The sequence below is a fragment of the Micromesistius poutassou genome (genome assembly GCF_964030765.1).
Source record: "Micromesistius poutassou genome assembly, chromosome: 5".
NCBI classification, from domain to species: domain Eukaryota; kingdom Metazoa; phylum Chordata; class Actinopteri; order Gadiformes; family Gadidae; genus Micromesistius; species Micromesistius poutassou.
In genome coordinates, this window is record NC_140275.1 from 536,321 (window position 1) to 551,320 (window position 15,000).

At 45.5% G+C, this 15,000-nt stretch overlaps 3 protein-coding genes and 1 pseudogene across 4 annotated transcripts in view; 1 reads left to right on the plus strand and 3 right to left on the minus strand.

Moving 5' to 3' along the window:
• Window positions 1–231, minus strand: part of LOC311343905 — a 6,014-nt pseudogene extending 5,783 nt beyond the window's left edge. The window contains exon 1 of the transcript XR_014684124.1: window positions 210–231. The product of XR_014684124.1 is annotated as an uncharacterized misc_RNA (transcript). The remainder of the gene's footprint in view (window positions 1–209) is intronic.
• A 3,790-nt stretch (window positions 232–4,021) lies between these two features.
• On the minus strand, window positions 4,022–7,570 carry LOC311343116 (survival motor neuron protein 1-like). Its single transcript, XM_084467982.1, has 8 exons — window positions 7,414–7,570; window positions 6,588–6,659; window positions 6,354–6,473; window positions 5,860–6,051; window positions 5,467–5,646; window positions 4,945–5,013; window positions 4,703–4,810; window positions 4,022–4,160 (listed from the first exon to the last, which is right to left on the minus strand). Exons 1-8 carry the CDS (start codon window positions 7,459–7,461, stop codon window positions 4,104–4,106), a joined length of 846 nt encoding a protein of 281 aa, XP_084324108.1. The 5' UTR covers window positions 7,462–7,570; the 3' UTR covers window positions 4,022–4,103.
• An 86-nt stretch (window positions 7,571–7,656) lies between these two features.
• On the plus strand, window positions 7,657–10,491 carry LOC311343661 (intraflagellar transport protein 25 homolog). The gene is made up of 5 exons (XM_084468579.1): window positions 7,657–7,878; window positions 8,001–8,107; window positions 9,879–9,947; window positions 10,030–10,073; window positions 10,158–10,491. Exons 1-5 carry the CDS (start codon window positions 7,784–7,786, stop codon window positions 10,248–10,250), a joined length of 408 nt encoding a protein of 135 aa, XP_084324705.1. The 5' UTR covers window positions 7,657–7,783; the 3' UTR covers window positions 10,251–10,491.
• Window positions 10,492–14,245: 3,754 nt separating this feature from the next.
• LOC311343659 (leucine zipper putative tumor suppressor 1-like) overlaps window positions 14,246–15,000 on the minus strand; it is a gene marked incomplete at both ends in the record, with an annotated part of 8,116 nt that continues 7,361 nt past the window's right edge. The window contains one exon of the mRNA XM_084468577.1: window positions 14,246–14,821. Within this exon, the coding sequence (XP_084324703.1) occupies window positions 14,246–14,821 (576 nt within the window). The remainder of the gene's footprint in view (window positions 14,822–15,000) is intronic.

A 15,000-nucleotide genomic window follows, 5' to 3' on the forward strand; every position in this document is an offset into this window, starting at 1 on the left:
TAATACATTTTTCTCTCATTGAATTGAACCTGGCCTAATGTTGCCAAGCGTTCTTCGAACATTACACAGCTTTCTAGCTTTCGGCCTGCAGTAAAACCCTTTTGGTTTTGGCACAAGCGTTTCAGTTTTATTAGTTCCACACAGCCCTCCCTGTTGTCCTCGTATGGGTCTACTTAAGCCACCCAAATCTAAACGTAGTCCCTGTTTACACATGCTGCTGCTGGCTACCATTTCTTTGGGGGCACCATGGATATCCACAAACACTGATGCAATGAAAAGGTTTTTATGATAGTCGTGTTTTTTGTCGGTTCATATAGCAGATTCTGACTCATTTTAATACGTCCCAGGCCATCCGCACACGTCAAATCAACTGGTGAATTATGCAAGCCTACAAGTCTCCCTTTGAAACACGGTCCTCAGAAAACACTGCAGCACAAACTGAACGCCTCAGAAACAGAAAGACAAACCTACTGCAGTAGTAACAGAGTACTACTGCAGTAACAGTAGTAACAGTAGTACTGCAGTAGTAACAGTGTAGTACTGCAGTAGTAACAGTAGTACTTCAGTAGTAACAGAGTAGTACTGCAGTAGTAACATTAGTACTTCAGTAGTAACAGTAGTACTGCACTAGTAACAGAGTAGTACTGCACTAGTAACAGAGTAGTATGCAGTAGTAACAGAGTAGTACTGCAGTAGTAACAGAGTAGTATGCAGTAGTAACAGAGTAGTATGCAGTAGTAACAGTAGTACTGCAGTAGTAACAGAGTAGTATGCAGTAGTAACAGAGTAGTACTGCAGTAGTAACAGAGTACTACTGCAGTAGTAACAGTAGTACTGCAGTAGTAACAGAGTAGTACTGCAGTAGTAACAGAGTAGTACTGCAGTAGTAACATTAGTACTGCAGTAGTAACAGTAGTACTGCAGTAGTAACAGAGTAGTATGCAGTAGTAACAGTAATACTGCAGTAGTAAAAGAGTAGTATGCAGTAGTAACAGTAGTACTGCAGTAGTAACAGAGTAGTACTGCAGTAGTAACATTGTAGTACTGCAGTAGTAACAGAGTAGTACTGCAGTAGTAACAGAGTAGTACTGCAGTAGTAACAGAGTAGTACTGCAGTAGTAACATTGTAGTACTGCAGTAGTAACAGAGTAGTACTGCAGTAGTAACATTGTAGTACTGCAGTAGTAACAGAGTAGTACTGCAGTAGTAACAGAGTAGTACTGCAGTAGTAACAGTAGTACTGCAGTAGTAACAGTAGTACTGCAGTAGTAACAGAGTAGTACTGCAGTAGTAAGATTAGTACTTCAGTAGTAACAGAGTAGTATGCAGTAGTAACAGTAGTACTGCAGTAGTAACAGAGTAGTATGCAGTAGTAACAGTAGTACTGCAGTAGTAACAGAGTAGTACTGCAGTAGTAACAGAGTAGTACTGCAGTAGTAACAGAGTAGTACTGCAGTAGTAACAGTAGTACTTCAGTAGTAACAGAGTAGTACTGCAGTAGTAAGATTAGTACTTCAGTAGTAACAGAGTAGTACTGCACTAGTAACAGAGTAGTATGCAGTAGTACTGCAGTAGTAACAGAGTAGTATGCAGTAGTAACAGTAGTACTGCAGTAGTAACAGAGTAGTACTGCAGTAGTAACAGTAGTACTGCAGTAGTAACATTAGTACTGCAGTAGTAACAGAGTAGTACTGCAGTAGTAACAGAGTAGTACTGCAGTAGTAAAAGAGTAGTATGCAGTAGTAACAGTAGTACTGCAGTAGTAACAGAGTAGTACTGCAGTAGTAACAGAGTAGTACTGCAGTAGTAACAGTAGTACTGCAGTAGTAACAGAGTAGTATGCAGTAGTAACAGAGTAGTACTGCAGTAGTAACATTAGTACTGCAGTAGTAACAGAGTAGTACTGCAGTAGTAACATTGTAGTACTGCAGTAGTAACAGAGTAGTACTGCAGTAGTAACAGTAGTACTGTTACTACTGCAGTAGTAACAGTAGTACTGCAGTAGTAACAGAGTAGTACTGCAGTTACTACTGCAGTACTGCAGTAGTAACAGAGTAGTACTGCAGTAGTAACAGTAGTACTGCAGTAGTAACAGTAGTACTGTCAGCCCTGCAGTAGGATACTCTCCTTGTGTACATCTCCATCCACTGCCCCTCATTTACATCAGGGTGTTTGCGTTGCTGATGGGCGTTACATTATGGAACGCGGCCCCCTAGGTGTTGACGCTCATGGCGTTACATTATGGAATGCGGCCCCCTAGGTGTTGACGCTCATGCAGCAATAAACACTTGGAGGAGTATCTCTTCCCTGGAAGGCTGTGTGTGCTCATATACTGTTTACACAGCAGCCACTGCACGGGTCCAGAGGGGGTGGATCAACATATCAGAGAGCCCATGGTTTCCCACGCACGGCCCGGCCATCCTTCAACCCCGGGCTGGATCCTTATCACATCCGTGTGGGGTTCCTTTTGCTCAGACTTTAGCGAGCCAAAACAACTTTGTACTGGCTTTGATATTGGTTATTTCTAATCCTGGCTCTGGGTGCACAAGATATATTACATTCATGAACCGTATCAAAAAAACATCCTTCATGTACGTATTGCATTAAAAAAAAGGACTGTATTTTCTACTTTACTTGCACGTACGTGCAGAAAAACAGCCCAAGTGCCACGGATTAAGATGTGTCTGTTGAACGTGGAAGTAAAGCGTGGACACTGGGGCCGCGGCCGGGGGATGAGACGTCAGCCACAGGCAGCACGTTAACAAAGGGGCCTCGGCCCTGACAGCGATGGGCCACAGCGCAGCAGGGGGATGATCACATGGCCCAACACAGCACAGCACCAGCCTCTCGCTCTACACTGTACACATTCCAACTCCACTGTCCTTTGCCCTCGCTGTCTTACAGCAGAGCGCGGTAATGCCACCAGGGTAGAAGCAGGGCAGCGGGAAGGGAAGGGAACCAAACCACTAGTACAAGAATGCTGCTTCGGACTCCTCTTCTCTCGAGAAGTGAAAACATTGCAGATGGAGCAGAGCAGCGCTGGCTCCCCTGGTTGTAATTACATGTGGTTGTCTCTGCTATAAATAAGCATGGATCCGATATACAGCTCCGTTCTCACCGTGCTGAAAATACAACTTACGGAAATAGTACTTTAGACAAGTGAAGATCATTACGTTTAGTATAGCAAATATGAAAGGATGATAGAAGGAAATGAAATCCCATGGTGAGTAGTATGCCTCTGGCCTATTTAACAGGGTATTCAATGTGTCATTTCAGACTTATTGATACATAGAAACAAATAATTATTCCCGGTCAATTACAGGTAAATAAATTCCATAGTCCAGTCGGCACCAGACTTAAGTCTTGAGTCTTGTTGTTCCCCTACACCAGAACCCTGATGTGATATGCACCCATGCTGCAAATATAATATAAAAGCATATGATGGATGTGGTCCTATATTGGGTAGAGGAGGAGAGATCACCTCAGGGGAGAGGGATGAGATGAATGCTGGCCCTGTACCGAGCCCGTCGCCTTAACCATGTGCAAAGCATCACAGGCACAGCAGCATGACTAAGAACCGGCCTCAAACCAAACAGTCATCATATATACGATGCAGATTGAAAGACAGTTAGTCCTTTCTTGCAGTCTCTTTACCTTATGGTCCTGGAACATAACCTGCTGTCACCCACAGCGTGGGCACTCGGGGAAGAGAGACTTCTACTGGACAACCTCAGCCATAATAGGCAAGCGGTGTAATTGTTCAAGTCAGTTTACTAGAATAAGAGGTCTCCACTGGGAATTTATTAAATAAAATGTGCAATTAAAGGAGAGCTCCACCTACATCAAAACAAACTAAAGCATGGAGCAGGAATGTAGGGAATCGAGCAGTGGCATTCAGCACCGAGCTACAAGAGAGAGAGGCAGGATGGGAGTCAGTCAGTCAGGAGACACAGCTTACCAAAACACTGCGAGGAAGCCTTTATTATACATATCATTTTTTTTTTTACAAAGCATACAAAAAAAGAGACCGACAGTCATAATACAGTTTGTACAGTTCACTTTGCGACGGAGCCATCTGTGTAGGACTAAAGCGCCGGCATCCGTTACTTGTGGTGGGACTTCTTGCGTGGAGCAGATTCTTTCTGCGCTTGTTTCAACCCCTGGGAGACAGCGAGAGGAAAGCCTAAGTCAGGGCACTTCATTCCCCTCGAGACACAACTGCAACGTCAGTTTGTGAACGAGCACGGTTAAAACGCATTAGCTCAACAAATCCCCTGAACTGCCACCACTTCTTTAGAATAAGTTGAAGGAATATAACGGTAACTGAATGTTCCACCATATGGAATACACTTTTTATCTAAAGAGACTTAGAGATGCCTGCCAACAGAAAAGTCAAGTCAGTTGTTTTTGTCCATACATTACAGTTAGAGCCTCAAAAGATTTCAGGCATTGGGGAATCAAACCCAGAACATTTAAGCAGGGAATCCAACAACCCAACCAGCTGAACTATTCTGCTATCCCTACCTACTTTAAAAAGGTAAAAGGACCCTACTTTACCACCAGGTGTGATGTCTGATGTGATATGATGCACATTGACTGCCAAGTGTCATATCCCGATAGGGTCGATTTTAAAAAGGCTTGTAACGGAAATCAACATCGCGCCCGGTGGTAAATAAGGGCCCGTTAAAGTCAGGGGACGTACCAGATAGTATCCCGTGTGGTAACCGCTCATGTACCAGGAGATGAGCATGGCGCCCAGGGCCTCGTCATTCTCCATGTCAGGGCTCATGGGCGGAGGGGGCGGGATCATCTGAGGAAGTGGGAAAATAAAACAAAATCAACAGGAGAATGAGCCCAGAGGAAGTGAAGCCGGACACAGCCTCAGTCTTTGAACTTGTGTGGCCACTTTGGTTCATCAGGATTTGATAAAAGAACAGTTCTCACCGGGGGGCCGCAAGGCAGCATGGGGGGCCAGGCCGGGGGGACGGGGCCACTGGACGGTTTACTTCCTCCCTTTCGGTAGAAAAATTATTGATCAAATAAATGTCGTCTTATTTCATACAATCAACAAATGAATACATTCAGAAGGAGTTTAGGTGTTCACATTAGGCGCCGACGTGTAAGGGGGCCCGAGCCTCTTCCCACTGACTGATGAAGGGATGGATGGTGGGAGGCTAACTGGTGGAGGCTAACCGGTGGAGGCTAACTGGTGGAGGCTAACTGGTGGAGGCTAACCGGTGGAGGCTAACCGGTGGAGGCTAACCGGTGGAGGCTAACCGGTGGAGGCTAACCGGTGGAGGCTAACCGGTGGAGGCTAACCGGTGGAGGCTAACCGGTGGAGGCTAACCGGTGGAGGCTAACCGGTGGAGGCTAACTGGTGGAGGCTAACCGGTGGAGGCTAACTGGTGGAGGCTAACTGGTGGAGGCTAACTGGTGGAGGCTAACTGGTGGAGGAGCCCTTCTTACCGATTTGAAGCTGGGCATTGGGGGCGGGCCGAGGGGAAATCCAGGAAGACCAGGGGGCAGCACTGGAGGGGGCTCTCTGGGGGGTTTGTACTTTGGGGGCTTGCTGTGCGCGTGCCGCCTGTGAGACTGCGGTGTGGTGGATCGGTCGCTCTCCTCCGTGGAGGATTCTGCTTCATTGACCTTCAAGACAGAAAGAAAGAGCATAGCGCTTGAACTTCAACGCACGCCTCTATACAACTGAGTTCCATTGGTGTCTTCAGACAAATCTGAATCGATTCAAATACGCAATCATCTCATTCATTTTAAATCTGTTAAAACAGCATCTTACATTTCCTCCAAGGTTGGTCGAAAAAATTTCAACAAAAACATGTCCAACAATGTCCTTTACTATACCTTAACGCAAGTTTCTTCTTCGACCTCAGAGTTTTCCAAGAGCAAATCTTGAAGTCTTTGCTCGTCCTGATTGCCATAGTCTGTAAATACAACTGTACAACTGCCTCTCTTCTTGTCTATGCCGCAAATTGTGGCAGCATACAGCTGGCCATCCTCTGACCAGTATGCACAGCAAGAGTCTCCAACCTGCCACTGTGGCACAACAAGTATGCACCATTCAGTTATGTTAGAAGGATCAGGATAGAGTTTAGCCATAGAGTATTCATTAAGCTGTAGCATACAGTAAAACCTCTAAAACCTAGACCAAGATCAAAGTCATTAGTTGTGGACACACTGTGTCAAGCTCTTGGTCTAGAATAGGTTCAAGGTGGGAATGTGGGATCTATAAAAGTTCTCGGTAAAGAGTTGATGGGTTATAGAGACAGTTGGGTTGTTGCATGTTTTATAAACAGATGTATAGTATATATATAGGATGTATATACTGCTTGACCAACCTCTTTGTCTGGGGGTGCGTTACTCCTTTTCCTGCTCAGATCATTTTTGTTTCCCTTGCGCTTCTTTCCTGGAGGGTCTTTCTTGAAGGCAGGTGGGTCAGTCTCATCTTTAAGTGCAGTCTAGTAGATATTCAATTGCAAAATGAACGTGAATATATCGTACGCAAAATCCTGAAGTTTGAAATCATTCAAAGATTCTCAGTGTCATCCCTTCAGGTAACGGTTACCCCGTACCTTGAACGTTGCCACCGCCTTATCGTACGCCTTTATCAGGGCAGTGTCATCCCATATGTCAGAATCATCACTCTGAAAATGAGAGGACAAAGATAAAACACGATGTGCTCCACCAACCCGCGTTGTCCCACGTCAGCCCAGGGCATCATGCTGTCAGTGGAGGAGACGTCTGACTGAAGACCAAACAGTCACAACTTATATTTGATGAAGACATTCACCCTGGTTTGGAGTTATTAGAACACATCTATAAACACGTTTGGGGTCCATGAGCATCGCAGTGTGTAGTGTAGCCCCTGGCCAGGCCAACAGACCCTCCATGCTACCCTGTCACGTTAGTGTAGCATCAAGGCTAGGTCTGATAACTGTAGCATCGGGGCTAGGTCTGATAGCTGTAGCATCGGGGCTAGGTCTGATAGCTGTAGCATCGGGGCTAGGTCTGATAGCTGTAGCAGCAGGGCTAGGTCTGATAGCTGTAGCATCGGGGCTAGGTCTGATAGCTGTAGCATCGGGGCTAGGTCTGATAGCTGTAGCATCGGGGCTAGGTCTGATAGCTGTAGCATCGGGGCTAGGTCTGATAGCTGTAGCATCGGGGCTAGGTCTGATAGCTGTAGCATCGGGGCTAGGTCTGATAGCTGTAGCATCGGGGCTAGGTCTGATAGCTGTAGCATCGGGGCTAGGTCTGATAGCTGTAGCATCGGGGCTAGGTCTGATAGCTGTAGCATCGGGGCTAGGTCTGATAGCTGTAGCATCGGGGCTAGGTCTGATAGCTGTAGCATCGGGGCTAGGTCTGATAGCTGTAGCATCGGGGCTAGGTCTGATAGCTCACCTGCGCAGCCCCGCGGGCGAACACCACGTCCTTCCTCCCGTTCGCCATCGCAGACCACGAAGCTCTCCGTCCTCCGCCGGTGGACTCGTACCTCAGACCCCGGAGGAGCCGCTGCAGCTTCTCTGGGTGAACAATGTGCGCGTGTCGCACCACGATGACGTCGCTCCGACTCACTCACGGGCCGGACGCGTGATGACGTCTATATGGCGCGTCAGTTGGCAAGGCAACGCCGAGACAGCGACGTGCGGCGTCCCTTCCGGAGAGAGAGAGAGAGAGAGAGATCGGCGCTCCGCTTTATGTCGGACGCGTTGTGGTTTTTATCGTGCTTTTTATACGTCGGCGTTTCGCCGTTCGTGGATGAAGTGACACGATGATGACGGGTTCGTCCCTGGGCGCGTTGGGCGCGAAGGTCGTGCTGGCGTCCTCGAGCGACGAGGCTCAGCCGTCGCGGAACGTCGTCGACGGGTAAAAGTTCGCGTTTAGTTATTATCGCGAGATTTTGACGAAGTGCACGCCGGGGGGGTTAATGTTGTGTAAACCGTTCGGACCGCTTTCTGAGCACTGCGTACTGTCTCTCTCTTCTGTAGCAACGCCGCCACGTTCTGGATGTCCACCGGGATGTTCCCGCAGGAGCTCATCGTCCGCCTGGCGGAGCCCACGGGCATCGACACGGTGACGGTCGACAGCTACAACGGTACGCGCCGCGACTATCGCGATACGGCTGTCGCGGACTCGCGGTGCATCATGGGAATTCTCCATCTATGGCGATTCTCACGACATTCCGTGATGCCTGAGTAAAGTGCTGTTCTGCCATGTCCAGCGTGAGATACGTGGTGATGGATTCATGCAAAGCAATGTCTTCCCCGTGTTAAAAATGATTTATTAATGATTTATTCCTTGCTTAAGGGAGTTTTGCCCGTGTTGGGGATGGTTGATTCTTTTATTATATATTATATATTATATTTATTTAAGTACAAATGAGTACAACTTTCATATTCCGCCCGTGTTCGTGCACGTCACTAGTAAACCATACGTCACCAACTGGGCCCCTCTGGTAACAAAATCTGGCCCCAGTCGCCGAACGGAAGTAGAATCATCAGAGCGTCGTGAGGTGTCGTTCACGAGAACTTTCCGACGTCGCGAAAATGTTTTCCGCATAATTCCGAGTGATGTGAACGCACCATAAGTGGTACGAGACCGGAGATGACGTCACAAGTGCAACTCGGAAGGCTTGTGTCGAGACATCTGGAACACACCATCGACACTCATATACTTTGATCTAAATTAATATCTTCTGTCCTTTATTTAGACCACATGATATTTAATGTAACATCAGTTAATTAGAACCTGTAGGTGTGGCTTATTTACCACTCCGCCCATTTCCAACACAGACTGACTTTTACCTGTATTCACGAAGCACCTCCAGTGTGTGAGCTCCTCTAGCTTGTGACCCTGAATGGGAACATGCACCACTCTCCAAGTCATAGGTTGAAACAACGATACCACAAAGGATTCAAATTACGTTTCATCAACGCCCAAAATATAATCGGTCATTGTGCTGTGACGTCACGATGCACTAGCCCTCTGGCTAACTGACTGATTTTAGTATACTGCTTTCTTTGGATGTTGTTATTTTCAGAATCACCGGTTCACTGCCAGCAGGGTAATAATTATACGTGTAGATCTGTTATACATTAAATGTAAGCCCTGATTAGGCCTAAATACATTATATATGAGTTATGTGGGGCTATCTAACTAAATATCCAATTACACATCAACTGCCTTTCAGGAAGTCTGTAGGCCTATCCAGGCAACAAACACAGGGCCTCAGTTTTCATGCATACATAATCATGTTTTCTAATTACAACACACTGTTTAAGACTTATTTATGCTTGGTTCTGTGGGAATGTTAAAAATCTAGGATAGATACTTTCCAAAGTTGTTGTTTTAAACTGTTGTTTCTAAAGCTGGTGTCCATCTCTAGGTGCTGAAGTGACTTTGAAGCGGTGACATTCTCTGAACAGGTGTTTGAGCCATGCATCACCATAACAGGAGGCCTATTTTAAATATAATGCATCATTAGGAGGATTTCTCCCCATGAAATTCTTAAATATAATTAAATATTCCATCTAATTAATGATAAAAGGTCAAACAGTTCAGTGTCCTTCATGAATTAAAAATCAGATATTTGCTAACACGGTCTACAATTAAAGCAGGGTTAGTGAAAATTGTCAAGACACGAACGAGAAACTTTATAATGAGGTCAATGCGGCAGTAATTCCTTAGTCTTATTTTTTTGCTCGAACAGTACTCAAACTATTTATTCTTTACATAGGCTGTAAAGGCGATATTTCCATGCATTCAAAATTGTCATTAATTATTGCATAATATGTTTAATCTCTTAATCAATAATTACGTATGGCCAGTCTGTCAAAAATGTGTCTTGTGTTTTCTCTTTTGTTCAGTTAAGAGTCTGAAGATAGAAACGAACGCCTTGGATACGTTTTCAGACTTTCAATCAGTTGCAGAAACAGGTGAGAATAAACAACCTCGTATTGGCATTATAGAAGTAAGATGTCAAAGAATAGAAATGCTGCAATAATCCTCTCATTGCAGAATGTGAACAATCCGAAGGGCAACTGCAATCAAATGCTATTTCAGTAAGTGTACTTAATACAAGTGACCGAAATGAGAGACCGTGGATGTCATGGTGATGAAGCTCTTATGTCTTTCTTTCTCTCCAGCTAAAAGGAACCACTGCTACCCACCTGCGGTTCATCATCACCTCTGGCTACGACCCCTTTGTCTCAGTGCACAGGGTCAGCATTCAGACCTAGACGTCCACAGCCCAGCACTGGCCAGACGTCCTTTTACAAAGTGCAGAGAGACCAGTTCAGATATATTTTTGTAATTGTCCGTGGCATGGCCAAGTGTGTCACATTGTGTCAAGCTCTTAAGGAAATGACTGTACAGACAGGCAGTATGAACAACTAGCGTAATACATGTTGTATGTGTTTAGTTTAAATAGGAATTGGAAATGCAGCCCGAGTTAAATGGATTAAATCAGTTAAATCCGCAGTATCGCCTACGTCTTTCTTTCAAATTGCATTTTACATATCAACTTCAATCCCTATACATCTAGGGACTATACCTATCACTGAATGCTTTCTGTTCTGTCTGTTGCTCCAACATTATATGGGATGCGGCTCTATCCACTATTTGAAATGATGTTTACCTTCCATACAGCTGCTCTTATTAATTTCTCCCTCTGTTATATGTCAGAGGCTCAAAATAAGCCATTCAGAACAAGATAAATGCCGGTATATTTATTTAAGAGAGCATACCGCATAATCTCTGTCTGACTGAAAGATGGAGATAATTAACTAATTAAGGAGGCAAGTTGAATCAGTGCAGCCCCACCCCCCACCCCCCCTCACCCGGTCCTCCCACCCTCTCTCTGGGGGACTTTGGAGAAGGGGAGGGCAGGTGGTTTCAGAGCCAATGAGCTAGACAAAGGAACAGGTCTTGTACTCCTACACACACACACACACACACACACACACACACACACACACACACACACAATGACAGCGGTAGCATTGGTTAGCAGCAGAGCAATGGCACCCTCAGGGACTCCCTTCCCAATTACTCTGCTGACCATGGATCAGATTGGGGCGTTGCGTTCTCTGGGTCCGCCGCTACAGCCCTCGTCTAGATGCAGCGCTCCGGGAGAAACCAATAAAACAATACGAAACACACAGCTTAATAACTTAGCCCTTAACAATGGATTTGAGCTGCAATCTAGCATGTGATTCTTATAGTGGTTGTCGGAAACACACTGAAAATGGAGGATTTCTCCTTTAGTCTTGTGTAGGCCGTGAGTTACAATATATATTACAATGTTAGGAGTGGGAGAAGGCCTATTCCTACCAGAGCAGAGACAGTCGGATGTGTTGTGGTGTTCATGTCCTGGCGGCCCGCGTTGGAGACTACCGAGGATCCTATTTGTGTACCGGGGGATATGTCCCGGGCACAGTGCACGGCTAATTAATTCGGGCCCCTTTGTGCCCGCCTGTTGGCAGATCGTCAAACTCACAGCGGGGTACGCCGGCGTTATTATCCTGTCACTGCGGGACTGAGCTAAATCATCACCCAATCCCTGCTGACGGTCGAGCAGCTGTTGTCCAATCGCACAGAGACATCTGCTGGACCAGGACGGTGTGTGATACCGGAGAAAAGAAACCCAAAGCACGATAACCCGTTGGGCCCCTCGCCGCTTTTATCGCACGGTTCTAACCCCTTTATTAAATCATCCTCACACGCAAAGACCAGTAGGATACAGAAATATGTAGTAAAGAGAAGCATCATCGGAACCACCCCGATCCGCTGCTATTATTGTTTATAGGTTTCAAAGCGGTTCAAGGATTAAACAGCATTCAATGTTGCTGAAGGCGGATGTTTACCGTGAATGTGTTGTTTTTAAACTATATGTGCGCTTGTTGTTTAGAGGCCGTGTGTTAAGGCAACGAGAGCACGGGCCACAGCTCCCTTCTCTCTCGGTGTCTTGTGTTCACGGCCACTCGGTGTGTCTGAGTTCTGCTTGGTATTCATCCGGCAGCGCCACGCTTTTATTTGAATGACTACATGGCAGACGCTGACAATGGCCCTTAATTTGATTTCAGTTTGGATTTGGAGTGCTGGTACATTTAAAGCAAAAGCTCACAAAAGCAAGATACGTGGTAATTAGCAAAAGAGGAAAAAAGGTAGTGTTTGTGTGCGTGTGCGTGTGCGTGTGCGTGTGCGTGTGCGTGTGTGTGTGCACACCAGAGACCTTAGCCTGTATGAGATGTGGGGTTTGACATTTTGTAGAACTGAAAACACAACGTTCATGTGTTAAAAACATTGAGGTTTATTGGAGACGTTATAAATAGTGGTTACTTGCACAGTGGTGACATAAACACTATCAAATAGTATATCACAAAATAAACCATATTAAACAATCCATTTAGAAACACTATTCTCTGTTAAAGGCGAAAGCAAGTAATTCATCTTCCTGTGTAAATCACAGGGTGTTTTATCTAGACCACTATAACATCCAGCCTTGCTTCCCTGCGGAATTGCGTTTGGAGATTACTTTTATCATCACATAAACCCAACACCAGATTGACTTGCAAACGTGCAAATGCCAAAGGAAGCCGTTTTTATCTTTACCTTCGAGTTGTACTTAAAACCCATGTTGTTGTGTCGTTTAATCTGCTTGTTTACTCCTAACTTTTAGTTATTTAGAGGTACCAGGGCCAAGAAATAATATTGCTTTTCAACTGAACTGCTTACGCAATGGTGTTCCCAATTCTCTCTCTGCTCTTTTTTCCTCTGTCACTCTTTCCTCCTCTCTCTCTCTCTCTCTCTCTCTCTCTCTCTCTCTCTCTCTCTCTCTCTCTCTCACACACACACACACACATTTTGTGCTGCAGTGATGAGCAGCACAGATCACTGCATCATCTTAGCCTATAGCAACAAAGAGGGGTCAAAGTTCAAGTCAACAACTCCCAAACATGCCCTCTTCTCAGTGCCGACGTCCACAGTGCCTGCTGACAGAGAAGTCTCATATTTTCAGTAGAAGAAAATGTTCAATGTCATGTTTCATTTAGCTTGAATCTTGGAAACACAATAATATCTGAAGTGATAATATCTGAAGTGAAATTTGTGACATGTTCCCTTTTTGTCTTTACAGAATTACCAAAATTCTGATCACTCTCCACCACAGTGCATTCATGGTATTTATCTTCATTCAGGAATTATTTAGTAATGCGTGAACACACATCCAGTGTGTGGACTGTTTCTCTAGTGATACACTCAGCCGTTAAATGTGAGGTGGAAATCCATACCTAGTGTACGTAGTGTAGTGATCCATAATGTAGTGATCCATCCATCAAAGTGTGAGTTTGTAATATCCCTTGCTAAAAACACTTAGATCATGTTGAAAAAATATATTGAAATGGTGAAAGAATGATGTATGTCATACCTAACACAATTTTCTATTTAGGTGATACATTTTATTCCAGCACTGACAGAAAGCCACTCTGTGATAGATTGTTTTAAACATTTTAAATGAAAACCTAATGGTCCTGTGCTATGTCTATCTATTTTATTTCAGTATCATCTAAAAAATAAATATATTAAGATATACTCATGTAAACATATATCATTGTTACTATTATATCACATCCAGTGTAGCTCTACCCAATATCTGTTGGTTAATTAAGGACTTGACCATGTGACTGCATAGGCCTGCTTCATCCTGATCATTTGTCACGCTGGGCCCGGGTGAAGCTCGTTGATTATTGTGCTCATCGTGTGTCACTGGGAGACATTAATCACACCATGGATAAGTCATCAGCTGTGGCAGCTAATAAATGGTGTTTCTCATGACACAATGACAAATGAAGAGTTCCCCTGGCAAGGGAAACTGGCAGCCATGTTTTTCTATTGATCTCTAAACAATAGGAGTTAAAGTTATGTTTTTTTTTTTTCATTAACCTGAATTTGAATAGTATGATCTTTATTTTTTGGACCTGAGGACTAAGTGTTAAATAAACACCAGAGGCATTTTATCCTTACTGTCAAACAAACGTGTTGACAGTGGAACTTCAGTAGATCAGTCGTTTGTCGTTCCAGACTCGGTGTGTAACATCTGTTACCATACTGCATCAGTGTGACAACATCTAGGTGCCCGTGGATTAACTACCCCCCCCCCTTGGGTCTCTCCTGCCCCCTCCCGCCCCCCCCCCTTCCCCTCCCCCCGCCCTGGCGTCACTCGCACGCACGCCCCTCAGATCTCCGTGGCGATCACGTCGTCGTACGTCTGCAGCCCCGTGCAGTAGGGGGCGTCCATGTCCAGGTCGGTCCTGCTCTCCAGCTCGGCACTCAGCTCCTTCAGGATGCGCTCCAGGTCCAGGTTCTTCTTGTGCATCTGCAGGTAGTTGTTCTGCAGCTGCTTCTGGTAGCGGATCACCCTGTCCTTCTCCTTATTCCACGTGCGCCTCTCCTGCTCAAAGCTGCTGGCCAGACTCTCCCGAGACTGCACCTCCTCCCGGAGCTGCTTCTGCAGTCTCTCCACCTCTCTCTGGAGCGCGTCGGTGGAGCCTCCGCCTCCTCCTCCTCCTCCTCCTCCTCCTCCTCCTCCTCCTCCACTGCTCCCCTCGGTGACCTGCTCCTGGCTCTGTGAGCCTGTTTCATTGTCTAGATTCTGGGCCTGAGCTCCGAGTTTCAAACATTGTTTGTGCCTTTGCTCTTTGGCTGAGGCCAGATCCTGCTTCATGCCCTGGATGTCTGACTCCAGCCGGCCAACCTTCTCCCGCAGTAAGTCCGCCTCGTTCTTCTTGCGCTGGAGTTCATTTTGGCACACCTTAAAATAAAAAAAATAGAGAGGGATAAATATTCATACCGTGCTGCTCGGTGATAGACGTCAGACTATTTCTTTGTCCAATAAATACGATGCATTAGAGATTTAATGTGTGGCCAACACTCAGCCAAATGCATTTTGTGTGTTCAATTGTTATGCTTAAAACTCTGTTAACAAGCGCA